The following is a 26,245-nucleotide window of genomic DNA, read 5'->3' as shown; positions in this document are numbered from 1 at the left end:
CTCTGAATATAAGGACAGAGGGGGCTGTGCTAGGGAATTGGCTACTCCAGTTTTTAGCAAGTTCAAAGACACATTGCAAGTAAACATATTAATTACCAAATAAAACATGATCCAGGATAAGGAAATCCTGCAAATAATAATTTAAAATGATTTTTTTTACTGTAATTTTACCTGCAAGTTGAAGTCATGGTCTCTAGTTTCATCTTCTGCTTTTTGGAGTTGTACAGGTTCCTCACTTATGCTAAAAATGCTAACTGAAATATTTAAAAACTGTGAGTTGGTCTGAGTTTAAAGACATCCAGCATCATCTAGTGAGAAAGTGGTTTGTGGTGGATTTTAGAATGTTCTAGATAGTAAGGATGCCTGACCCCAAATCGTTAGAAAGGTTAAAATTAAGAAAGAACAGAAATAACAGAGAAGGGTTTTTGGCAAGTAATATTAATGTATTGAATGATAAGTTTCTCAAAAAACAATACAATAAATAGTTATCCTGTTTACCACAATCAACTTCTTGTGGTCTTGTTAGCAGGAAATAATACACGTTATTAGGCCCTAGAGGGCGCTATACATATGTGAAATACCATGATACATACATACATCACCATATAAGTAATCAAATATAAACCCGTTTCAAATATAAACCTGTATCAACTGTAATACCCAACCCGTTTCGCCCTTCTTGGTTTCTTCAGGGGTAGTGGTCAATGAAGGTTTTTACACATAAGTAGTTCTGCCCTTCTTGGCTTCTTCAGGGGCAGTGGTAAGTCAATGAAAGTTTTTACACATAAGTAGTTCAAGTCATCTAGGTTCAAAAATATACATATATATATTAGTCATAAATTATAGCAGGTTCTGACGTGTTCATAGTATATATAGCAAGATATAATATATCTTGATCGGGATCAAAGATAAAACATTACGTTTTTTGTATTCTTGACTAATTGTATAAAGCAAACATTTTGAAATAGGTTTGCTGTTAGTATATGAACATGCCTTTCACAATGGGTTTTAAGTGATTATCTAGTTTTTATTGGGTCCTGTAGGGATTTTTTTTTTTAGAAGATAAAAACAAAATAAAAAAGAGACTTACATGGTTTGAAGATAGCTAAGTCCTGACAGATATGGCGATGAGAACCGAGGTTCAGCAGGTTTTGGAAGAATTGAAAGTGAGTCAAAAAGACAGGATTTCTATGAGAGGAAAGGTGTTGGATCTAAGGGAATTTTGAATTTTAGCTACTAAGTAATCCTGAAATAGTCCAATTATTTATTGAATGTCTGTTATAGGTTATAGTAAAATGGTAGACCTACCTGTAGGTGGATGATGTAATATTCAAAATCAGTTTAGATATAGTAGTATTAATAGTAAACCTAACCAATTTTGAGTAGGGATGCCCGTGTTGAAAGCTCCCAGTGTTGGGAGAGACGAATCCTACAGATTGGCTTCCAATGTGTGTGAGTATTCTAAAATAAAAATTCTTTAAGAAGAGGTGTAGGCTTTTGAGAATATATCAACAATAGGTGGAAGTTTTTATATAAAACGTACCTTGGAAGGGTGTTTTCTTCTGTGAAGCTGCCTAGCGTACAGCTGGCAGCCAGTGTGTGACAGGCAGAAGGAGTTCCTGTGGCGCCGTCCTTCCAGGTATATGCAGCGTCCCAGGGACTTCCCCCTAGCTCCACGTGCACGTATTCAACGCGGGGAAGCTCGTGACAGCTGACTGGATGATGTGGGCATGAGAAGTGGTGCCTAGGGAACGCCTACTCATGCCCCGTCAATGAGTGAAGAGAGCGGGTCCGCCCATTTCCGGCTCAGTGCTGCGACTAGTCAAAGACCAGTCCCAGCCCAGCATCCCCCGTCTAAAAAGACAGGGGATAAACAGGGATAGGCGGATATGTCTCCAAAAAAAGAGGGGGTATCCGTCTTAAACAGCACTCTTGAATAGAGTGCCCCTGTCCCCCTGTAGTTTTCTGTTTCTTGTTGCTTGTCCAATCAAAGGCCGTGGGCAGCTAGGTGATTAAGTACTTATGTATTTTTTATTTAGCTTTTTGCCTGGAGTTTAGTTTTGAACAAACCACACCTCTATTATGACCATCACAGTTATATTTATATTGGTAGTAATATTACTTTAAGTACTTTGACTCACTGACCTGGAGTAAAGACAGGCCTCCATTTTTACATTATAAAGGTCAGTGGCTCATGTCTTGCACGTCTACTATGATCACTAAAACATTCATGAATTGGACAGGAAAGTACCTGTTTTTTTAAGAACCACTGTAGGGCTTTATTGATGTATATGCCCTTGTTAGGTAGATTTACCCTCACTTATTTTTCTAGTGCCAGGGTGTCATAAACATCTATCTGATAGGAATAAGGACAGCAAAAAGCAGATTTATTTAGCACCATGTGATAGAACAAATGTTAAAATTTGCGCCAGGTTCTTTTTTGTGCCCTAGGAAGGGATCTTTACTATTTAACAAGTGACAAAGTACATTGTATAGATGATCGATCCATTGGAACAAAATAAAATGCATAGTAGACAATTCAAGTTGCGCACAAAAAAAAAAAAAAAACATAGAAAATATTTAAGAACATTAAATATGAGTTAGAACATAACAAAGAAACAGATCTAATGGAACATAATCCAATTTTTAATTAACAAAGTACATAACATGCTTCTAAATGGTGAGGTCCAGGTGGCTCTTGTTTGCCAGAGAGCATAAGAGTTCCTGATAATTAAACCATATAGTAAGACATTTCTCATGGGTGCCATGTAGGGCAAGAGGTAAGGTCTTTCATGTAACAGGAAGAAGACCAAATTAAATGCAACAGTAAAATTAGCAATATCCCTAAATTATCCCATGCACCTTCTTCCAAATATCTTTTATAGATGGACAGGCCCAAAATAAATAAAGCAATATGCCCAAATCTTCATTATACCTCCAACAAACCTGAAAGATCATTGGGAAGAGTGCAGTGCGGTGCCACTGTGTTAAAATCCTATTACCCTTTTCCTGAAATATTCTACTAACTGAAAATGTGTGTGACATTAGGAGCATTCTATCTCTATCAACTTGCAAAATAAGAGCAGAGAGGAAAGTAAATCAGTGCATGATGGAGACTTCCAGATGCCACACAAAAACCAACAACTTTTTTTTTTCTTTAGCAGGTATGTAACTCTGTACAAAAAAAAATATATACAATTTTTTTGGAGAGACATTTCTGCAAATTCTATTCAGTTCTAGTCCCACACAACAGAAAGTTAGATATCTACCAGAGTAAGAGTAATCCCACTTATAGACAGTCCCTGCTCTTCAATGAATAACCTCCCTTCCAGGAGTTCCAAGCTCCACTGTAACATTTTTGATTGTCCCAATAACAATGGTCCCCAGTTAAAAAAAACTCCTCAATTGGGACACAGCTTTAAAGTTTGCCAGGGGCAATCATAAAAAAAAAGTTTGCCAGATACACTGTTATTTCATCTCCTGATTTTTTCAGGAACACTGGTACTGTGTCTATGAAGAAGAAACTGTCATCCTAAAGCTGGAAGCATGATAGGACTACAGTGCACCCTCTCCTCTTTTTCATACTATAGATAAACTTTTTCTTTGTAATTCTCAAAGGAGAGTTGAACAGGTCTGATAATATTTTAGTAATGCTGCACAGCGCACAAGATACAGGACATCACCAGATTGGAAAAATTTACCAACATACTACAGGCATGTCAATCCTGATGACCCGCATAGATGTGTTTACTTACTTACAAAGTTACAATGTTACAGCCTGATCACTGGGGAAAAGAAGACCCAAAAATGTTTTTGCTAGCAGCACACCAAGAACATCGAACTGAAACTTATATTATTGCTATATATTGTGACATGTCAACCATTTATTCAAGCATGGGTTGCAAAAAAAACTATTGTGTTGACTGTTGCATAATTGAAACTAGGTCAATTTTTTAAAGTGTTCAGTAAAAAAAATGCATTGACATAAATCTGATCACACATCAAATAAAAATAGTATTTTTGGTTACTTACAACAGGCCGTGTTTGCAAATTTTTGACCGGAAAAGGGTGAAGGAGGAGGTTTTGGTTTTGTGTAATGTATACATCATTGTGCAGCACTTCTGCTCTGGTGATAGATGTATCCTGTTATCGAAACAGAAAACAGAAAGCAGACGCAGACAGCTGTGCACAATGCCTTCACGGATTTTATATACCACTCTGATTCTCTTCACTCTTTTGAGCATCTCCAATGCTTCCTGCCATCAAGGTATTTATATATATTCCAAAATGTGGGATATTTTTGTGTTCATGAATGAATGATGTTGAAAGAACAAGAAACTGGAAAATGAATGTTTGGGTTTTGGATGGATTTTGAAACAAATGGAGTTACCATGTGAATACAGGAATTGGTATATAATTGGCATCCTTGTCTCTTTTAAGGGACTATTCATTAATTATTTTATTTGGAGAATCAGTGTACCGTTTTGTGTGAGCTTTCAAAGCAGTCATCATCAATCATCTCCTAGATTGTAAGCTCTTCGGAGCAGGGTCCTCTCCTCCAGTTTCACTGTCTGTATTCATCTGCCATTTGCAATCCCTATTTAATGTACAGCTCTGCGTAATATGTTGGCACTATATAATACCTGTTTAATAAAAATAAAATAAAAATGTCACATTTACTTTTTTTGCTCAATAACACTAGTCCAGAAGTAAGTTTTGATAACCCATCACTTCTGATTACTGGAAGGGGGAGGGGGGTAGATATATAGCAAGATAAATACAAGGATACAAGGGGGAATAAATAGATAGTAGGGGTAGGGGTCTGGCACTGGAGCTGTATAAAACATCCATCCACCGGTATGAACAAAGCAAATGTACTGATGGCCAAGACTAACATTTGATAACAAGGGGGTTATTTTTTAACCTTAGGAATAAGGCTTTCACTGGTTTTTAAAAAATATGGAATTATTGGCACAATTGTCTGTTTGTTGAACCCTTTTTGGCAAACAGTTTGGCCATGGTCCAAATAACCATGACCAAATTATGTGAACATATTTATAAGGCTGAAACTAAGCTTTTTAGACATCTGTGTATTATGGTTCAACATTTGTGCTCACAATGCATCATAGTTTTTTTGGTTCTTCTGACATTAAAATCAATATCATTAAAAAGCAGTTGGTATTGTGGGTTATCCACCTATTAAAAATAAAAAATTCTAAATATAAAATTTCTAGGCAATACTTCTTTAAAGTAGATGTAAACTCTGACTTTTACTTTCCTAAATCTCTTAGCTCTTAGTTTTTTTTCCAAAAGAATACATTTTTTTATATTCTTTCATCATTTGTTACATTTTAATGATGAAGATCCCCTTCAGGTTCTTTGTAGCTAATTCATGTGTACATACATGTATGACATTTATCAGGGATGGTTTACTGAATAAGGACAACAATGAAAACACGTTTGCATTCATGTTTACTGTACATTTACTTGTTGTCTCCATTAGAAGCCCATGTGAAATTAGGAGACAGGGACAGAGCGTTGTCATCCTATAACAGGAGGTGCCTAACCCAGGAAATTCATGGCAACATGTTAAAGGGTATATGTTAGTGATTGGGTTACCTATAAAATATATTTAAACATCTTACAGATATGCTTCTGGGTTGTATATTTTTGTCACCTTGAATATTTATGAATGTGTGTCGGTATATCATATTTGAACACTTTCAATGCACTTGGCATTCATAGCTGGTCATGTTTTTTTAACATATGCAAGTCCAGGTCCAGCAGGCGCAATATGGTCTGCCCTACAATGTTAACATTAATATTACGGCTAAATCTAGCTGTGGGGCTTTAATTTGGTATCAATCATGATCTTGAGGTTAATTTGGTAGAGCATTAATCATTTACTTTAAAATACATTGTTTTCATTTGGTTGCTTATATAAATATTTGCATTTCTTTTACTGGCAATCCTAATTTGCTGAAGTAAACTTATAAAGGGGTCCAAGGAAGCCTCCATTAAAGTGCAATCAATACTACACTAACAATCATTTCTAGCAACTACGATGCACATCTGTACACAGATTTAGTTGAGGATGTTATACGGTAATGAAATAGTTCAGCAGAATCTTTCCATCCATCCACAGTCTTTTCTATTACCCCAGCCTTATACACAATTCTTCTGATTTCATAATGACATTTCCTTGTTAGCCAAGATATGATGAAATAAGTCACACTGCACATCACTTTTTTGTTTCCAAATGTCCTAAACCTTTCTGAGTTGTGTTGTTCCTTTATATGGTATAAAAAAGCTGGAGTTTGTGTGACCTTGTGCCTGGAATCCTTCAGTTATAAACATTTCCATTTTGAATTTGGTGGGAGAATTATTGCCATTCTACTGTGCACATATCTGGAGCATAGTATTTTATTAGACTCCGTACACGTTGTATTCAGTGCTGAGGAGCAGCCATTACAATTAGTTTTTTTCGCTGTTTGTGGCATCATGAAATTATTGGTTGAAACTGGAGACTTAGTTTGGATTTTTTTTGTTAGCTTTGCAAAGTGTGGAGAAGAATTATATCCCCTTTCAGGTTTTTAGTGCTATCTACAGAACTAATAATGATAAATCCCACTTCCTGTTCTGCCTGCAATGTATTACCAGACAGGAATTTAGGCCAAGTAGAAACAAAGAAAAAAATGTAGAGTAGTAAAAATGATGGAATCCTGGTAGATTTTTATGACTGTTCCTTGTTGCAGTTTTTACTTGATTTCCTGTCTGTCAGCAGGACAGGAAGTTAGGGTAAAACTTTCGAAAAGAGTCTCTGAAAGCAGTAAAAAACAAACAACCATTACAAAGAAGTTCTAAACCTCCCATAGTCTACCCAACCTACTTACCTACCTTGTATCCATCCCTTAATGATTTGGGACACTTGTCCACAATTGATACATTTTTGGTGCTTGGAAAACATAGAGCCTGTTAAGACTTTATTACTGAAAGCTAACTTTAGACAGGTGTTCCCCTCTGGCTCCTGTTGGCTGAAACCCTGCAAGCCACTCTGCTGCTCACACCACCACACTGGTCCATAAAGCAGAACTAAACCCTGGTATATTCACCTCTTCCTTCATGGGTACCACCATCCTCTTTCTTCTTCTCTTCCTTGTTGTAATCTTTGGCCAGCTGGATTGGCCGGGTTGGGATAAATGGGAGTTCATTCAGTCCCAGCAACCGCATGGAAAGCTATGTTGGCAGCTGAAGGAAGCGATCAGTCAGACAAGAATGCTTTTTGCAGAAGGGATCCCACCGCTCCCTTTCTGCACTAAAGCCCCGTCTGGTCATATTTTTTTTTTTAGTTTGGATTAGTTTAGCCTACAAATTTTTTCAGCAAGTAAACAGAATACTTTTTCATCTTGTCACATTACTTAATGTAGGATGAGATGTGGTGGAGTAATAGCACGGATATTTCCCCTATGATATGTTGGGTGTGTATGTATAGAGACATGAGCTGGGGACAGTTGGGAGATCTTATACAGTAGAATCACACATTTGAGTTGAGGTTTTCCCAGAATAATATGTTTACCTTGACTGTACCCTTAAAAAATGTTCCTAGTATTGACTGTTTTTTCTTTTTATTTTACAGCGCCACAAAAAGGAAGAGTTCTTCAACCAAGCAATTGTAACTCTTCAGTGTTAGATGCTGATATTCAGTACTATCTAAATTCCCCTGCCACTGTTCTTGTTGTGCCAACTCTCTATACAGTCGTATTCTTCTTGGGTCTTCCAGCTAATGGAATTGCTCTGTGGGTGCTTCTTTTTAAATCCAAGAAGATGCCATCCACCCTTATACTTATTAACCTAGCAGCTGCAGACTTGATTTTCATGTTGGCATTGCCTTTTAAGATTGCTTATCACTTCCTGGGAAACAACTGGATTTTTGGAGAGACCATGTGCCGGATAGTCACCGCGGTGTTCTATGGAAACATGTACTGCTCTGTGTTCTTTCTCATGACCATCAGCATTGATCGATACTTTGCTCTTGTCCATCCTTTCGTGGCAAGAAGTTTACGGAGTTGGAGACATTTTGCACCTGTTTCTGCTGGAATCTGGATGGTTGTAATAGCTGGAATGTCCATATTCCTTATAGTCCCACAATCAAAAACATTTAGCAATCCAACTATAACAACTTGTCATGAAGTCTGGGCAACTTGTTATGGTTATGAATGGTACACCAAATACTTTTTGACGCTTTTCATCGTGGGATTTGCCATTCCTGTGATTGTTATTTTGCTGTGTTATATATCAATTTGGTTATCCCTGTCAAGGAATAAGGAATCTTACACTCAAGTGATAAGACTGATCGTTTTGGTTGTGTTCACATTCATCATCTGCTTTACCCCTAGTAATATTTTGCTCATTTTTCATTACTTGGAAACGAATTGGGATTGCCGCAATGAACTCTACATTTGGTATATGGTGGCATTAAGTTTGACATCATTCAACAGCTGTATCGATCCCTTCATATATTATTACATGTCGGAGGACTTCCGGACAATTGTAAAAAAAACCCTTCACTGGGGCAGCAGTGAAAACAGTGAGTCAGTGGGGTCCACAAAAAAAATGAAACTGACTTCAGAGATGGTCAGAATAAGTACATAAATACCTAGGATATGTTTTTGCCAGATATCATAATACTGACCGCATAAAGTAGATAAAATGTACTTTTTGGACAACTAAACTTTAATATTGCCTTCTTGAACAATTATAAATTATATTTTTTGTATCAGACAATTAAACAGTATATGTTTTCCTATAAGGACATTCGACAAATCCTATATTATTTTACTGACAATAAAGGCTGCCTAAATTGTAATGGATGTTCTTGTTTTCTAAGCAATGCCAGAATATTTGTATTAAATATGTGTTTGTTGTAGTCGTTGTTGTACCCCCCCCAAAAAAAACTAGGCAACCAGGGGTAGTCACTAAAACTGTATTATGCCACAAAAGCAGTGAATATAACGTTGACAAATTATGATTAGTGGTCACTGGTGGTGAATCAGTCACTGTCATTTAATACACATACATTCTGCTTTGTATTCATCCAGCCACATTGTTGTTGTATTTGCTATTCTGAGCCAGTATAAGGGAAAAGTACACAATTATTTTTTTAATACATAAAAGAGAACAGTCTTGATCCTTTGCTATGTTTCCTCTATTTGTTTGATATTGAAATCTGTATTAAAAAACAAAACAATGAAACCTGGTCTTCCTAAACATCCATCTTGTTCAATACATTTTCAGTCCTCATTCATGCAAATGAGGATCAAAATTATTGTTAGGTATCATTGTTTTATTTGTAAACTATATGACACGTTCCACTAGTTCAGATAGCATTACCTAGATCTTATAATGATATGCTATAACCCTAAAGTCTAATGCCAGCCAAAGGTACAAAAAAATGTAAACCAAAAAAGGGAACTCGTCTATAAAAGTACACTGCAACTTCTTCCCACGGCCTGATGATGTCATGGGGAAAAAATAGAATTTCACAACATTTTTTTTTACATAGAAATTGTGTAGGAATGAAATGTTTAAATTACCTACATATGACTATTTATTTTATCTGTGCCAAATGAATATACACTTTAAAAAAGTATTCTTAAAAATCCTATTACCCTGTTACTAATAACAGAGATTCCCTGACACACTGTAGAAATATATACTAGTGCACAGTGCAATATTTGTTCACTTTAGGATCAACACATTGGCCCGATTTAATAAAGCTCCCAAAAAATTGAGGGGATAGACTGACATGGGAGAACCTGGGCGATCCAATAAACCTGGAATGGATCTGGTCTAGAATCTAAAACATTTGCCAACAAACTGTAAACATCTTTTAGAAAATCCTGGGTTCACCTCTGATAGTCTATTTTCTGCAGTCTTGGAGAGCTTTAATAAATCAGGCGCAGTGTGTAGCAGTCACCATATTTTATCACAATGGTCCCGATCTATCAAAGCTCTTCAAGATTGGAAAAGGTAGGCTATCATGGGAGAACCTGGGTGATCCAGCAAACCAAGACTGTATCTAGTCTATGATTGAAAACATTTTACATTAAAAGCAAATTATTTTTAATAAAACCATTCCAGGTTTGCTGGATGACCCAGGTTTCCCTTGATAGTCTGTCCTCTCCAGTCTTGGAGAACTTTAATAGATCAGGCCCAATGTGTGTGATCTGGAAAAGGTTATTCTGGAGCCAGGGCTGTGTATAGCTATGCATAGAGGCTACATGATTATTGCGTAAGAGGAACGATTGTCATTATTTGAGTGAAAATCTACGGGTTTGTACAGTTCTGCCCCCGGGAAACAAGCTGTCTCGTTCTATGGTCAAGGATGCAGCGGGGTAATATTCACTACGTTCATTCTACTGTCACTGGAAACATTGAAATATTGTTTCCAGCAGCAAATATTTAATGTCTGTAAACCACTTCAGATTCTTATTTTATAAATTACTGTAAGTCCCTTGTTCTCACCTTGCTTCCTATTTCCCTCTGCTTTGTCCTGTAGATTCCCAACCATCAATTAACTGGGATATCGATACAGCCAGAAAAAAATGTAGGAGCCATAGTACTATACCAACACATGTGCCTTGGTTAGTGAAAATATCTCAAAGGAAAAAAGTTCACATTTAAAATTGTCACTTGGGACATGTTCCCATAGGTTTTCCTAAACCTCTTGACTTCTTATCCATTTCTTTAAGCTCCAATAGGCAGTATCAATATTGCCAACTGTCTCTGAATTCATGGTCAGCCCACAAAAAGTTATTAAGTTATCATGTCAACTATTTTTTTTTAGAGTGCCTGTTAAAATGCTTCACTTATTCTTTTGAGCTACAGGCATAGGAAGCCTCTTGGTAACCTCAGATCTATGACTCGGTAGTCCATTACAGGTTGATGGCTTGAAGACAGCATCAGGCCAAAAGATGTGGGGGCTCCAGTTGAATGAGGCTGGCTAATGCCATCTACCTTGGGCAGTGAGGCATTGAATTCTCAGCAAGGGCAGTACAGTGACACCAGTCACTGGCAGAGCTACACAACCTGCTCTGTACAGCAAATCCATCAGCTGCCTGTATACATGATACCTGCTACAGGGATCAGCAATGCAGTTGTATACAGAGAACAAAGGGGGACCTGGACAGAAAAGTATATATCCAATAGCGGATTGATACTTGGCGGGAGAAGGAGGAAACAGCTATTACCAGTTGCTAAACCCAGTTATTTTGCATTTTGTATACTAGACTGCATAACTAGTCGTGTACATATAAGTTTGGTATTAGCCACCTTCCAGTTGCCCTTCCTCCTTGTGATTCCCATTGCTTAATCTCAATTCCCGGCAATTTAACAATTGCCTAAATCAGAACTAAACCTAAAAATAAAAAAAATGTGAGCAAGCAGTTTCTTTATTACAGAAGGATCAGACAACCGTTATAATACAGAACAGACAAACTATAATACACAGGTTGGAACTGTCCTAATCTCCAAAAGGTTTACAATTAGTTTTTAATAAGCTTTGTGATCCAGGGAACACAACCAGACAGCACAGCCAGGCCCTGCATTAACACAAAATTTCTACCGGACGCATTGCTTTTAAGTGATACAGACTTATTTATAATTTACCTTAAGAGAAACAATGAGATCATTGCTCTGCTATCTCCTTTTATCAGCTTTCCACAAGTCTTTATATATGTACTGCTTGTGCTGAAAGGGCTGACTGCTGACAGGACACCAAAACGGTGCAATAGCTACAATTTACTAAAACTGTGTTTATTGCTGCCATGCAGAGAGATGGTGTAGGACAAACCTAGCTGGGCTGTTCCTGGGTATCCTTGCCCCATACATTGTTTACTGCTGTCAGTTGAGCTTGGACACCTTATAACTTAAATGAGCCGAGACTAAAACTAACTATTCAGAGACCAGTATTCTGACTGATTGGCCTCTATTTATAAAAAGGGGGATCAGACATTCCCTCAAACATTCTCTCGTAGGAATCTTTCAGGTCCATGTGTTTCATTAGCAGTAATTGATTCCCACCAGGGAATGTCAGATTCCCTGATTTATAAATCGAGCCCATTGAGTAGTTTACTTAATCAGTCAATATTAACTTGTGTATTAGAGGTGGCTTTTCCCAAACATTTAGAATCCATTTTGTTTCTCACAGGGTGGGATGAAAAATCCAGCAGCTTGGATATACAATATGTTTAGATTTGTATCCTCTGTTCCACCGGTAATTTACTATGTTGTAGATTTGGCAGTATATGTGTACATCTTAATTTAGTTGATTGGACATTCTGAAAGTAATGTTAACCAGCTGTTTATATAACAGGGGATCAGAGATTCTCTCAAATATTCCCTCTTGGAATCTTCTAGGCCCATGTGTTTCAACGGCAGTAACTGATTCCCATCAGGGAATATCTGATGCCCTGTTTTATAAATATAGACCCTTTGTAATAAAATCATAATTCAGATTTATTCAAATGAATTGCTGTAACTGGCTGCTAGAATTGAATGTACTATCCACTTGTTCAGGAAAAGATCTAAGTTGTGAATGATTTTACTTTATTTTTATTTAAAATAGTAACTCATAAAAAGTGGTTTTGTTTTTTTATGATTGATAACCAAAGCTATAAACATTGATCAAGCCTTGCCTGGACAATGTTCAATGAACATTCTGCTTAAATATCATGAATTTTTTTATGTCTTTACTAATTGATCAACTAATGATAAGAATTGAATATATTTCATAGGGCTCCATTTATAAAACAGGGAATCTCCCAGGTCCATGTGTTTCAATGACAGTACCTGATTCCCACCAGGGAATGTTTGAGTAAATGTTGGGTATAAATAGAGCCCGTTGTACATAACTAGCTTTCACCTTAGTCAAACTGTGACTTGGACATAATATATGGAATTATAAATGTCACTTCCTACCTTTATTTATATATTTTATCATAAAAAATATTCCAGTACGAGCAGATATTTTTTTTCCAGCTGAGTAAAGCAATCACTGTTTTTGTAAAGTCTAGACATAACTTCCTCTTTAGATAAAAATATATGATTGCATGAAAAATGAATAAAATTTAAAAAAAAGTAGTTAGTCACGTGCTTATGACAGGCATTTCCCTTTGCAGAATGCATGTTTGTGTCGTGCAGGACATGACTGTTTCTTATACTGACAACAGTTCCATGTAACAGCTGTTAGGAGTTTATTTCAGAACGTAAACCATCAGGACTAATGACGTGCAAAGCACTGTAAACCAAAGCAAACCATGGAAGATCATCATGTAACTGATTTGACTACAATACACTGAAGTGGAATAATCTGCATTGTTTACTGATTATCCTACACAGCTGACAAAGGAAATATTTCAGCCATTCCCGTACGGTTGGGTAGAATGGTCAGGAATTTTGCAGATCAAACAGTAGTTTTATATCTTGTGTTAAAGCCACAATGAACCTTCAAACCCAGTGATACTTACCTGTCCATGTTTTGTCGCAGGGTGCTGCCATCTTCTTCCTTCCAAGTGATTTTTGCACATCTGATTAGTTGGATGAGTGGGAGTTTGTTTAGTGCCAGCAAACGCCAGGGAAGCCGGGATTGAGGGGTAAACCTGGCATACAAAGCTGAGCTGTGCATGTGTCGGTCATTCCGATAGCCTAAATGAGTGATCAAGTAAGAATGCTTACTGCAGATGGGACATTGCCTGTCCCTTTCCTCATAATAGCCCTGCCTGATAACACTTTTATTTAAAGCAGAATTAAATCAAGTAAATACATTTCAGGCAGTTTAGAAATCAGCAACAGAGTGCTCCCTACCAGCATCCAGGGGAAAAAGACAGTCAGTGCAAGAGCTTTTGATTGTATGAACCAAATGGTCGAGAGTAACTGTTAACTGCCTAAAGAACTCACGTGGGGGATCGCAAGGCAGCGACCAGAAACAGGTGGGGAGCAAACTTCAGGCATTAGTCTGTGCAAGGTGATGAAAATAAAAACAGTGAAATATTCATTAGCCATTTGGCTCCTGCCTAACTTTCTTGGCAGCCCTATCTTGTCTAAACAAATAAAAACATAAATCAAAGTCCAAAGCATAAATGAGCCAACTCATAGTCTTTGTGAACTTCCTTTAGCAACAGTGTTTGTGGAGTCCTTTCCCCTGCAGCCTTCAGCTACCTACTACATACACAGCTCTCTGATCACTAAGTGTGCCAGGCTAAATAATACACTTGTGGTAAAGAAGAACCCGGATATGGACGAGGTGGTCAGGGACCCCTTCCATCCCTTTCATGACTAGCTCCGGGACCCTTCGCTACTTTCTTGGAGCTTTTAATACCAATATAAACACAATGCCACATCTTTCCAATGAGGGATTGTTATGCCCTGTCACAGTAACATGTATACAAAATATAAACATGTTAACATACTATAAAGCACTACCTTAGCTATGTCTGTAATTCTGGATAGAACAGGGAAAAATTAAGGATATGTTAGGTTTTTATTGCATCACTTTTTGTAAGCCTTTTGTGAGGACAAAACACATTGTTAATAGTGTAGGTAAGGGTTAAACTGTGACACTGCTGTACTGTGGTTTGTTCCTTCCTAACCCAATGACATCAGCACCCCCTTAGTCTCATTTAGGTGCCACAGACCAGGAAGTAAAAAAAAAACTTCCAGTTAGTTCACAGAAACTAAAAAGCACCTGAATAAAATGTTAGTTATTCTCCACTATTTAAAGCTAACACAGCGTTGGATGGGGCTAGGCTTTAGTAAAATAAAAGTATACACATCATGATTTCAGATCAAATCTTTGTTCTCTAATCTCCCCTTGCATGAATAGTAAACCTGTTGATGCTGCCAGTGGTGCTATGAAGACTTCGTTATGTGGAAAGGCAGCAATAATATGGAACTGCTGCTGAATTTGCAGACGACCCTCCAATCCCTGCCTCTCCATTCCAACCAAAAATGACATTATCACATACCGACACAGCCAATACCTTTTAGCTTGACAGCATCTATAGGGTTAAAATATACAGCTTAGATTTGAGGTTTTTTTTTGATCACATGATTGTGGCATAAAACAAGAAAAAAACTGCATTTATAGTTTTACTAAGCATCTGAAGAACTAAAGTTCTGTATTTAAATATATGTATGCATATATTATTAGACACTGTGGTGTCAGCTACTGTATAAAATTCTCCAAATCCTCCATGGCTCCTTTATGGAGCCTAGATATTCGTTAACTCCATGAGCAAGCTGTGCTTTGATATGCAAAAAGAAGTGCAGAGTTTATCTTGGTCATGAGTTACAAGATGTTGCAGGAAAACGTCTTCAAAGTTCAATAAATTAAATTATTTTTAATATATGGATTGTTATGAGAGAGGATCTTATAACAATAATGGGTAAATATGTAAATACTCAGAGATTATCAGAATTATCAGGCCCTGCTGACCATTACAGAAACTGTGATAACCCAACAAAAAATGAAAAACCCTTCTTGTTTTCAATCTCTTTGTTCTCAAGGATAATCATATAATATTTATAATTAATAAAAAGACAGAGAATCATTTTTAAATCTTTTTTTTTTAAATAAAAAAGTCAAACTATTCCACCCAAAGCATAATCCATTACATGTTGGCTACCAACTTCACTTCGGCCAGGACTTGCAAACATCAAGAGTTTTGGTGGAAATGTATTTTAATGAGTATACTTTCAGGTTACATCTATTTTTTTATAGTATTTTTCACCCAAGACTTACACCATCATTAAAAATTCCTATTGAATCTTATATAAGCGGGTGAAATTTTTTCAATGTTGAATGAATGTTAGAAAACATAAATCCCGAACATATATAAATGATTTTGGAGAGTCAATAAATACTGAAAGCCATGAATGACATTTTGTAATCAAACATCGAATGAATGTCCACTGCTACAGTTGCGACAAAAGCTAAAAAGTTGGACATTAAAAATGTTCAAATCCAGCAACTTCACCTTTATAAAAATATATAACTTAATAGTCACAAGAATTAAATAGTTTTATCATATCAAGGACTTTATACATTAATGGGTGTTGAGTAGCGATGTGCTGAATCTAAAAATGAAGATGACCATTAATAAATTTGTACAAAGAATATTTAGAATACATGTAAGAAATATCAAAGATAAAAGCTAATATTTTCCATAGTAACTCGTGGCTACAGTTTTTGTTCTGTATTTATATCAATATACAATGGAGTGCCATGCTAAAGTTCAAGACTGAAGATAAACCAAGGGAAAGAAATTTACTGGTTCACGTCACTTGTTGGCCTGCTCCTGATCCCGATTCATTTTTTTTATTAAGCATAGTGTTAAGTTCCTGGACTAGCTTATCTTGCATATTCATAGAAAGAGGAGAAGTCTTCTTCCACACAGGAACCTTTGATGAGTCTGAAGGGGCTGTTGGCTCAAAAAACAGTGGTAATGTGCTCAGATCAAGTGTGCTTTTCCCAGTTTGTGTTCGTGAAGTACCTAGCTGATTTCGGCTTAGATCCACCTGCCTTTCGAGAGAATTCGATTTTGTCATACTAGGACCAACTCCTCTGTCTGCCATACCCGTTTTATTGCTATCACTTGACAAAGTCTTTATATTTTCCATACACAGGCTTCGGTCTAGAGACTGTGTCTTGGTAAAATGTTCCTTGTCACTCTTCTCTGGGGAGCTGGGCTTTGGTGACACTGGCATGGTTGTCTTTGTCTGATCTGGGTTTGGATTAAGTACAGGCTTTTTGGTTCGGTCCAGCGGAGGAGGCAGCTGAAGTCGTTCGGTTGACAGGATACAATCCAGTTCTGCCTGTGGTAGGCTGTGGAAGTTTCCTACTTCTTCATACACAGGCTCATATTCATCATCATCTTGTTTTTCCTGAAGCTCCTCTAGAGAATCTTGATGCATCTTCATAGGCTAAAACAATACAAAACTTTATGTCAGAAAACATTCCTATAACTACGGGTTTAAACCTTTTGCTGCCAGCCCTAGGAAGACAGACCATTTTTTTATATTGTCATTTTTTATTGTTTTTAATACAACAATAAATGTTTTTTAATAGATCCACCCAACCATATAGTTTCTGAAAACACAGAACATAAATTAAATTCACAGAACTTAGAATTTAAAGATGCTGCTATTATTTTTGTACATTCGATCATAGTTGCTTACATTCTTATCAAGGCTATATTTTCAATAAAAAAAAAAAAAACATTACAATCATTAAAAGTACAAACTACCATTACTCAAGCGGGTTAGATCAATAGGTTTGTGTTAATGTGGCTCCATACCGAACAGCATCTATAGTACCTTCTTTCCGCAGCTGTGAAATACAAATCTGTTACTTATGGCTACAGAGGACAATGGACAGTAGTGGCACGGCCTCATCTCATGAAAAAGAGAAGAATCTCCAGTCCTGTTTAAGCTCCAATTGAAGCAATTTAGAATTACACAGGTCTTTCTTTCTTTGACAATGGTGGTTTAACAGAGCTGAACGGGAGCAAAGGATAGGTGAGTACATTCAGCAAGGTGGTGTATATTAAAGTTAACCTGTCATTTTGTTGTAGCCCCCTTCTATGCTCCTTTACATTAAGAGTGAATGGAGTTTGAAAGTCAAAAGGTTGGGTTAACTGTCTGTTGGGCATTTTGTAGCTAAACACAGCAAGAAATTTTTACATGTCTCATTGTGTTGTGATTGGCACTGTGTAGGATATATACACCGTATGATATATGCAATGGAAGGTGTGTTCACTATGATGTTTTATATTTTTACAGCCTGGTTCTTCTAAATCTGTGATGTGATCTGTGACATGATATTTTTTTATTTTAAGTCTGGTTCATGCAAGGAGTAATAAACAAACACATGGTAAGTAAATGGACCTTACATGCACATGCAAATTGAAATACAGTCATGTTAGTCTGTGGCTAAATACCAAATATGAATATTTTAAGGTACTCCATCTTTCCACCTAAAGCTTGTGCCATTAATTTCACATTGCAGTATTGTAAAATAAAAGTTCTACAGTACTCTAAAACTGACCACCACTTTCAGCTCACATGATTTAGGTATGGGCACCGCCTATTATAATCTATACATCCATGCAATAGTTAACAACTGATTCTAGGGAATGAACATCTACAGGGTTGGGGAAAGATTTCTGCTTCTACTAACCTATTTCTACTTCTGCTTTTTGATACTGATGATCTTCTGCACCCAACTAAGCCCAGCTCAAGATGCCCAAAATTCAAAGCTCTGTAGTCTTCAACATGAGCTTTGCAGATTGCAGGGCATTGGGTCTAACTAAGCTGGTAGTGAATCAAACCTCTGCAGAAAGAACATTGCTTCTCATTGTGTCCTTCTCCACATGTTGTAGTTTGTAAGACAACAGACACCACTTTCTCTGTTGTGTTTACAATTTAGAAGACTGCCCTATACACAACATTCATGGTCAGCTTACTAGAGCCAATACAACATTAGATTTTACTCCTTAGGCAGTAATGGTGCACAGCATTACTACAAATCAACACACTGTGAAAAACACTACATTCAATATGACAGCCTTTTGTAACAACATATAATGACCTAGGAAGGAAGGAATGTTCTGTTAGCTGAACACCTCAGTCTCACACATTGTTAACAATGTAGGAAGTGCAATATAGCCTATTTTGCTGACATATTTTTGGGTTTAGTATTTTTACATGCTGAATTAGTAGTTACAGATGACAGAAGAATAATGAAACTAGCAATTTGGACATTTTGGCTGTCATGCTGTGCTCTATGTCTAAAAAAAAAATTGACATGCATAGTGCAAAGAATGATGAGTGCACATGCAAGGGAGTATACTACCATTTATACTTACAAAGAACATTGACAGAGTCCTTCTTGTATGGAGACGACGCTAAGGAACAGAAATAAGGTATGAACAAGAAACTTGGAGGCAAAAACACTGATATAAAGGTTATCAGGTATTCTTTGAGTCCGGTCTTTGGTCCGACATTCTTTCTTTATACATTTTTCCTCTTTATAATCTGTATGATTTCTTTTATCATGTTAATTTATATTAATATTACACTTGTTACATAGCTGTGTGGTGCAAATGATACATTTGAAGATATAATAAATAAGCAGTGGCAAAAACATGCAATAATCACCAGTAACCCCAGCAATATCAGTAGCAGAAGGTACATGTGTCTGCCCTGGCTCTATCTCCCAAGTCATCAATAAGGACATATCTATTCAGAAGAAGTTTGCAAAAAGGAAGGTAGGAAGCTTTTATTGCAGATAAGACATAGTGGCTTTGATTCTCTAAAGGAGTAGAACATTTTCACTTTCAAAATGAATTTCTATTTTGTGTTGCCTTATTTGCTGAATGTGAAAATTCTCTGCACTTTTAGTAAATCAACCTCACCATGTCACACCGTGTCTCTAATGACATATTCAACATTTTTACTTGGATTTTTTGTTTAGAACATAATATTTTATTTTCTTATAATTACAAAAAATGTCCTCTTGTTTTTTTATGGTGACTTTTAAATGAAGAGTATTCCATTGATATGTATCAGAGAGATATAAATCTTATCCCCTGTCACATTCCCCTACTGCCTCACTGAGGTTTAATCCAAATTAATCCAATTTAAAACAAAAAACACCAAATGTCTTATTTATGCTTATTTTAAAGAAAAAAAATATTTTTTATTATTGCAAATGTGTACAAGAACTGAAAATATAGTGCTCTCAATTCATCATTATATCATACCCAGTGTTAGTTTTCTTCTGTATGTAGCCAGATTCAGAACTACAGATACCTCTATCCTGGTAAACCATTAAAAAAAACGTGGATGTTTATGCTTAAGGAAATATGATTTCTATAGTCAGCACTCTTACCATATGAAGTACAGTTCTTACAAGGGACACTATCTACACAAAATTTGAATCTTGGGTACAAATGCATGTGTTATAGGAGTTTCTATTGTAGTCCAACATTCACTTTGTATCTGCAGGATTAGACCTGCCCTGGTACAACGCAAGATAATGCATGAACACAATTTTGGTTTGATCTGCATTCTCACTGGCCACAAGCAACGGGGTTTCTGCATACCTGTCAAATATAGGTATCTTACAAAGGTAATGGGGGCCATTGGATTTGCCATAATATTCCAGTTTTTATGGCATCTGGGACGTCTGGATCAAGCAGCTGATTGTGGATTATTATGTCTAAGCTTATATGTAGATATCATATCCCAAATTTTCAATTCTGATTTTACTTGTGCATAGTAGAGCTCTCATACACCGGTACCAAACTATACTCTTTAGATATTACAGACAGTGTATATATGAAAAAACAGAAGTAGAATGTCAAATGAAACTACAGCAGTAATCTTGTTTGGTGCTGTGAAAAAAATGTCTAAATCTATCTTTTTCTACAAAATAGGAGTCAATTTAGCAAAATGTGTAATGCTACTGCCAGTAAACAGCACCATTTTGAACATTTCCTCATACTGTGTAAAAACAAAAAATAGCAACAAAAAGGCACATAGCTGACAACAGTAAACAGCACCATTTTGAACATTTCCTTATACCCACAGATAACATTATAACTCTGGTTCTTTGCAGTAAAGATCTGCATTTAAAGAAAACCTCTACTCAATTCAGAAGCTTGGGACTGCCACTGCTAAACTATCCTAAAACTGTCCAGAAATTGCCAGATGCTCTCAGCCCGACCCGTTTCATTTAATACTTAAAATCAATGCATAAAATACATTTCTGAAAAAGTCTGGATTCACACGTTTCTGTGCATTCATAGATGTTTTTCATGGACATGATTTTTTTTTTTTTGGAGGATGTTGATACCATAAACTAGAAACATGTCAAAATACATTATAAGCATTTTTATGTGCTACCATCAAGACACTGCCATGTTAAAAATGGGCATGGACTTTTTCAGCAAATACACTGCTGAAATGTGGACTAGCGAGATTTTATCAAGTATAATGAAGTGCGGTGGAAGAAGGCAGTGTGCTGTGGAGTTCTCTGGGTGCTCTGCTTAGCACCAAAGAGAGAAGTGAGAGTGTACAAAAGTTTAGTCCCATGAGTTTGTCATGTGAGTGTGCTCTGCTCCTCTCAGTTTTTATTTGTTCAACCATTTAGCTGAATGGCATTTAATTTGTTTTAAGCCCTTAAAGCCCTTAATGCAGGTAAGATAACCCTTCTTAAAAATGATAAAAATTGTGGTGGACAATTGGCACCTCAGGCCTCCAATGCTCTATGATTGAAAAAAGGGATGAGGGTCAAATGTTTGCTTATTTCAGAGGGTAACATGGACAGCCAGTCAGCAAACAGAAAGAAAATATACCTTACCGTGTAACCTTATCACGTAACAAAAACAACATGGTTGTAACACTCCACCAAGAATACATCATTTGCCCCAGTCACCTAGAGGGCTCATTTACTGAAACTTACCAGCGTCTGATTAGCAGTCACCATGGTAGAGTTGGTGTCATCCCCACGAATAGGCACTAAAGGCATTGTACCAAATTTCTGCTTGGTTACATCAGACGATGAGTGACGCCTTAGAATTACTGGGCGGAGGTCATCATGCTGCAAAACATATATTTTCTTTTTAATCAGAAATATTAGGTGATTACGTGAAATCTATAACTGTAACTGGGATAAGTGATATTTGCACATGTGTGAATGTATATTTTTTTAGTTTTTTGTGATTTTTATCTTACAGTAATGTAATTTTTACAGGTTTGTGCTACATGTAAAGAAAGCTCAACCTTTGCTTGCTTTAAATTGACAAATGCATATGCTACTTTTTTTTAAACCTCAACATAAATTGATAATATTTACATTCAGCAGACAGTTTCCACTAAATATACAAAATAATGTATGCAGGGTAAAGTTTGCTTTTTTTTGCCTTTGTTAATTATGCATTTAGTAAATTTTTAAGTGCTGTTGCAATTTCTTTGTATAAAATATAAATAACAAAATATCATGAAAACCAAAAGCTAAGATCCATCTTACAAGATCTACTCCTCCTCACGCATAGAAAACATATACAGTACATATTATAGTAACCTTATGCTCCATAATGACAATGGAATACTCCTTTGACTGTAAATAACTGCAGATTTTTGTAACTTTATTATAGCAGTAGTAAAAAAACAATGTTTTACATTAAAGTGACCATTAATTGCAGCTGAACTCCAGACAGATATAAAACACAGTATTGTGTTAATTATTATGCTCTTTTTTAATAATAATTTTTATATTTTTAATAATATTTTTCCAAATGTAAGTAAGTAATTGATTTTGACCTGAGTCTCTTGCAGTTCCTGTACAGCTCAGAGTTCAAAGTAAGAGCAAGAGAAGCAGCACATATATCCAACCAGCTGTGCTGCAGATATCATATACTATCATGGTACATAACTGGTAGAAGGGGACAAGAATATGAGTTGTGCCGTCACATACAAAGGGAGTGCCCGGGTGACATGAAAGACAAATTCTTTGGAAAGTAAAACAATTTTCTTCATTTTATCTGCATATTTAGCTGTTTAGCTGAAGTTCACTTTTAAATGACATATAGCTTACCAATTACAAAGTGCATTGTACATATGAGAAGAGAATGATTGTGCATGCCAAATCCTGAGCTGGGAGATTCCCTGACTTTGCTGAAGTTTACTATTCATGGTGTTTATTTCACACAGACTTCTGCTAAACATTCTAAAAAATGTTAGTGAAAGCTGTTTGAGACAGGCGCTCAGGGAGGTATAGAGAAAGGCTTATATTTGCACAGAGTTCAGTGTGAACACAGGGAATTCTGATTTTCAGTAAATGAAATAAATCTTAACAGAAAGCACAAACAACTATGTCCATCAGCTTACATGTGATGGAGATATACAAAGGCAGACATGTTTAAGGTTCAGCTTGGGTGATGTACAAAGATACAGTGGAGTGACTGTAGCCCATGCATGGGCAAACTACGGCCCGCGGGCCTATATGGTCCAATACGATTGTTTCCCTGGCCCTTTGGGTGTTCCGCGGCTTTGGCTGGTGCCACCCCGAGCAGGGTCAGGAGGAGGACCCCGCTGGGGGGGCGCACTGGCCAGAGCCACGTAACACGTCCCTTGTTGGTATCCCAGCTGGTGGACGTGGGTGGGCTGTGTCCCTGCACACAACCCGCACACTCTCCCTTCAAAGGCTCAGATCTGCGATGGGAGAGTGGGCAGGGTTATGCTATCATGACATCACATTCAGTGGCGTCATGATGGCATAACCCTGCTCACTCTCCCATCGGCCCGGCCCCTTTTTAAATTTTATACTGTGGCCCCTGACTGAAAAAGTTTGCCCACCCCTGCTGTAGCCCCACAGGTACAGGAAGGGTGTTATATGTTAATTTTTAATTAAAAATTTATTACATTTTTGTTTTTGGTTAAGATATTTTTAAGTGGAATATGAGAAGCAATGTTTGCATAAATCTGCATTGTGTAAAATTGATGGTTTGTGTCCACAAGCTACAGAAGCAGCAAAGCAGAAGTGCATTGCACAAAGTGTTTGTTTCAGGGTTTGTCACACAAAAACAAGAAAATATTTTTCTACCTGACACAGTGTTATGTTTAAGTGGCCAAAATGGCCCTCATGTATCCTGCTTTTCAATTACAGAAAGTGACAACGTCAATGTGTTACATTGATTTTCTTTTTTTAGTTCCTTCTCATAATATGTACAATAAACCTAATATTATATTACCTGTGCCTTAAGAATACTGGTGATCCAGTCCCACATCTCTGCCTGTGTTGTGCAGCACAGGCATCTGGAAAAAACAGAATATAACATGATAAACAGACAAAAATTCAATAAGAACAAGTAAAAATAGTTATATCTTTACAAAGACATGCTAGGTTTCAGCTTTAGAACAAACATTTTCTATAATATACAGGCAATCACATGAAGTCTCCTAGCACTCAGAATACTTACAACTGCTGTTTGTCCAAGTGTATGGTGAAGCCCCATCTAGTGAAGAAACACAGAACTGCAATTAGAACAAGTAAAATGTATTGACGCCAACAATCTTATTCACTAAAGCAGTTTTTTTCCAGCTAAATATGCTAATAAAAGTCCTACCAGAAATCTTGTAACTTCCTGTGGTATCTGCCATTTTTTTTTTTATTGCCATAGTTTTCATCCTATTCCTGTGACCTACTAAAAATGTTCTCCTTCTTTGGTCCCTAAACAATTCCTGTCATAGGGTGACAACTGCTCCATAAATACAGTGCAACGAGAGTGTTGTCACTGTAAGATAGAAATGTGTTACTGGCAAGATTTCAACACGAAAATAAAGGAAAAGTAGCCTGACAATGATTAAATGAATGCAGCCACTATCTAAAGGACTGGCAAACTGTTGTGCTGGGTTTAGATTCAATTTAACTAACTGAAAAGAGAGATCTATAAATACAACTACAGGAGATGAAAATGGGATTGCAATCAATCACTGCATTTTCACATCATAATTTAATGAACATTCTATAGTCTATAATGTCTATGGGAGCCATTATTTTTGTCTTCTAGAAAAGTAGAATAAAGAAAAAAAATAGCCCAGACCACCTAAAAAAAAAAAAAGTTATAAATGGTAATACCTAAAGACAAAACACAGCTATAGGTTACCTAATATGTGTCACAGTACAAGGAACTTTCTGAGGAAGTTTGTCTGGTATAATTTTCCTTCTCACATGAATTGGCCATTAATTTATATCAATCCATGTCAACACCAGTTTTATTATTTGATTGCTAGTCTAAAAAGTCTCTATTCTTAAAATACATTAAAATAAGAACGTACGGAGTTGGTGGTTTTACTTTCTTTTTAATTCCCATGTAAACCTTGGCAGTTTCAAGAGTCCATTCTCTTTCTGGCTTGGAACTCTGAAAAACAAAATAATATCCACCATTACAATGATATCTAGATTAAGGTTTCATAGCGATTACTTTTTGCTTCCATTTCATATTACACATTTTTAAGCCTGCAGCTTTTATTAAAATTAACATTTGTTTTTTTATTTACTGCTTTTTCCACACAACAGCACCACCATCAGACGGCCCCCTCACTTGCGGTACTGATTCCTTCTTTAACTCTTTGCACATGCTTTCAACTTTACTCTCTGATGTCCATAAGTCCCCAGAGGAAGCCAGTTTAAGTAAAACATGGGAAGCAATCTATGATGATTTTACATGTTTACAATTGTGAAATGTAACATTGCACATGTTCAATCTACTATTGATTTGTAATATATTGCTGCAGATTGAATACCCTGTCTTTTTTCCTCGTCTTCATTTGTTACCATGCACCCGTCACTAAATTGCATGCAGATAAGAAGTGGCTTCAATAAGGCTGCAGGAGATCTTTGGTAATGACATACAACAAAAGATGAAAAATAAAAAATAAGTGCCCTTGTTTAAGATACATAGTGCTTTAGTACATTAAATGGGTTTCGGTTGTGGTTTACATTCACCTAAATGTGTTAATGCATGGCATCTTTTTAACAGCACATTGATTTCAGCATGCTGCACTCAAGTAACTGCTTCTAGCAAAATAACATTTTTCACCCAAGATGCACAGAGCTTTCACACTTTTTTATGGAATATTTTGTGAAATTTTGTGAATCTGGGGTGAAAGTTGTATATGTCTTGGGTAAAAACATTGACAAAGACTGTTACTTGTACAGGCCTGGGCTTAAAGTGCAACTAGCACAAATAAAGTCTATAAAACTTAACACTCTTGCTACGAATTTCTTGATTGCTGTTTTGAGAAAAAACAAGAAAAGTGAGAATAAAGAAAGTACGCAGTGAGAGGAAGTCGAAACAAAAATGCAAAAGCAAAACAGAGAAGAGAGAAAAAAGAAGGAAGAAAGTGGTTTTAGATATTACAAACCTTTTTCTCTTTAAGAAGAAGAAGTTTGCGATCCTTGATAACAAAATATCTCTCCTGGAATTTGCTGGCTAACAGCTTTGGGGTCTCTTCCCTGCATTTCAACAAGCCACATTTTGGGGTTTCTCTCTTTGTACCTAATGGATACATGGAGATAAGTTAGCAGTGCCAATGATTTTTACAATCTTTATGCGTTAAATATGTATATATATGTAAAGCTTGTAAAAATGTATGTTTTATTAATCATGTATATTTATAT

The 26,245-nt window shown here is 36.5% G+C and overlaps 2 protein-coding genes and 1 long non-coding RNA gene across 6 annotated transcripts in view; 1 reads left to right on the top strand and 2 right to left on the bottom strand.

Annotated features, from left to right (window-relative positions):
• Positions 1-422: 422 nt before the first annotated feature.
• On the bottom strand, positions 423-1,734 carry LOC140323504 (uncharacterized). The gene is made up of 2 exons (XR_011919389.1): positions 1,544-1,734; positions 423-1,461 (listed from the first exon to the last, which is right to left on the bottom strand). It is a non-coding gene; the product is annotated as an uncharacterized lncRNA (long non-coding RNA).
• Positions 1,735-4,110: 2,376 nt separating this feature from the next.
• On the top strand, positions 4,111-9,252 carry LOC140323503 (proteinase-activated receptor 3-like). Its single transcript, XM_072400605.1, has 2 exons — positions 4,111-4,267; positions 7,637-9,252. The coding sequence occupies exons 1-2, from the start codon at positions 4,192-4,194 to the stop codon at positions 8,650-8,652; spliced, it is 1,092 nt and encodes a 363-aa protein (XP_072256706.1). The 5' UTR covers positions 4,111-4,191; the 3' UTR covers positions 8,653-9,252.
• Positions 9,253-15,383: 6,131 nt separating this feature from the next.
• ARAP3 (ArfGAP with RhoGAP domain, ankyrin repeat and PH domain 3) overlaps positions 15,384-26,245 on the bottom strand; it is a 98,990-nt gene continuing 88,128 nt past the window's right edge. For 3 of the 4 annotated variants that reach the window (XM_072400601.1, XM_072400604.1, XM_072400602.1), the window contains 7 exons: positions 25,990-26,123; positions 24,901-24,983; positions 24,042-24,077; positions 23,814-23,877; positions 21,524-21,661; positions 18,924-18,962; positions 15,384-16,980 (listed from right to left, as the gene is read on the bottom strand). In XM_072400601.1, the coding sequence (XP_072256702.1) occupies positions 16,333-16,980; positions 18,924-18,962; positions 21,524-21,661; positions 23,814-23,877; positions 24,042-24,077; positions 24,901-24,983; positions 25,990-26,123 (1,142 nt within the window). In that variant the 3' untranslated portion in view covers positions 15,384-16,332. The remainder of the gene's footprint in view (positions 16,981-18,923; positions 18,963-21,523; positions 21,662-23,813; positions 23,878-24,041; positions 24,078-24,900; positions 24,984-25,989; positions 26,124-26,245) is intronic. The other variant, XM_072400603.1, reaches the window with a different exon arrangement.

This window comes from Pyxicephalus adspersus, chromosome 2, assembly GCF_032062135.1.
Source record: "Pyxicephalus adspersus chromosome 2, UCB_Pads_2.0, whole genome shotgun sequence".
In the NCBI taxonomy this organism is placed as follows: Eukaryota; Metazoa; Chordata; class Amphibia; order Anura; family Pyxicephalidae; genus Pyxicephalus; species Pyxicephalus adspersus.
Note: the sequence above shows the minus strand (reverse complement) of the source record. Positions and strands in the feature narration are given on the sequence as shown.

Bases quoted from the DNA above. Each gene is read 5' to 3' on its own strand.
- LOC140323503 (XM_072400605.1), top strand. From the start codon at position 4,192: ATGCCTTCACGGATTTTATATACCACTCTGATTCTCTTCACTCTTTTG. The intron at 4,268-7,636 runs GTATTTATATAT...TTTATTTTACAG, and splicing joins CAATGCTTCCTGCCATCAAG to CGCCACAAAAAGGAAGAGTT.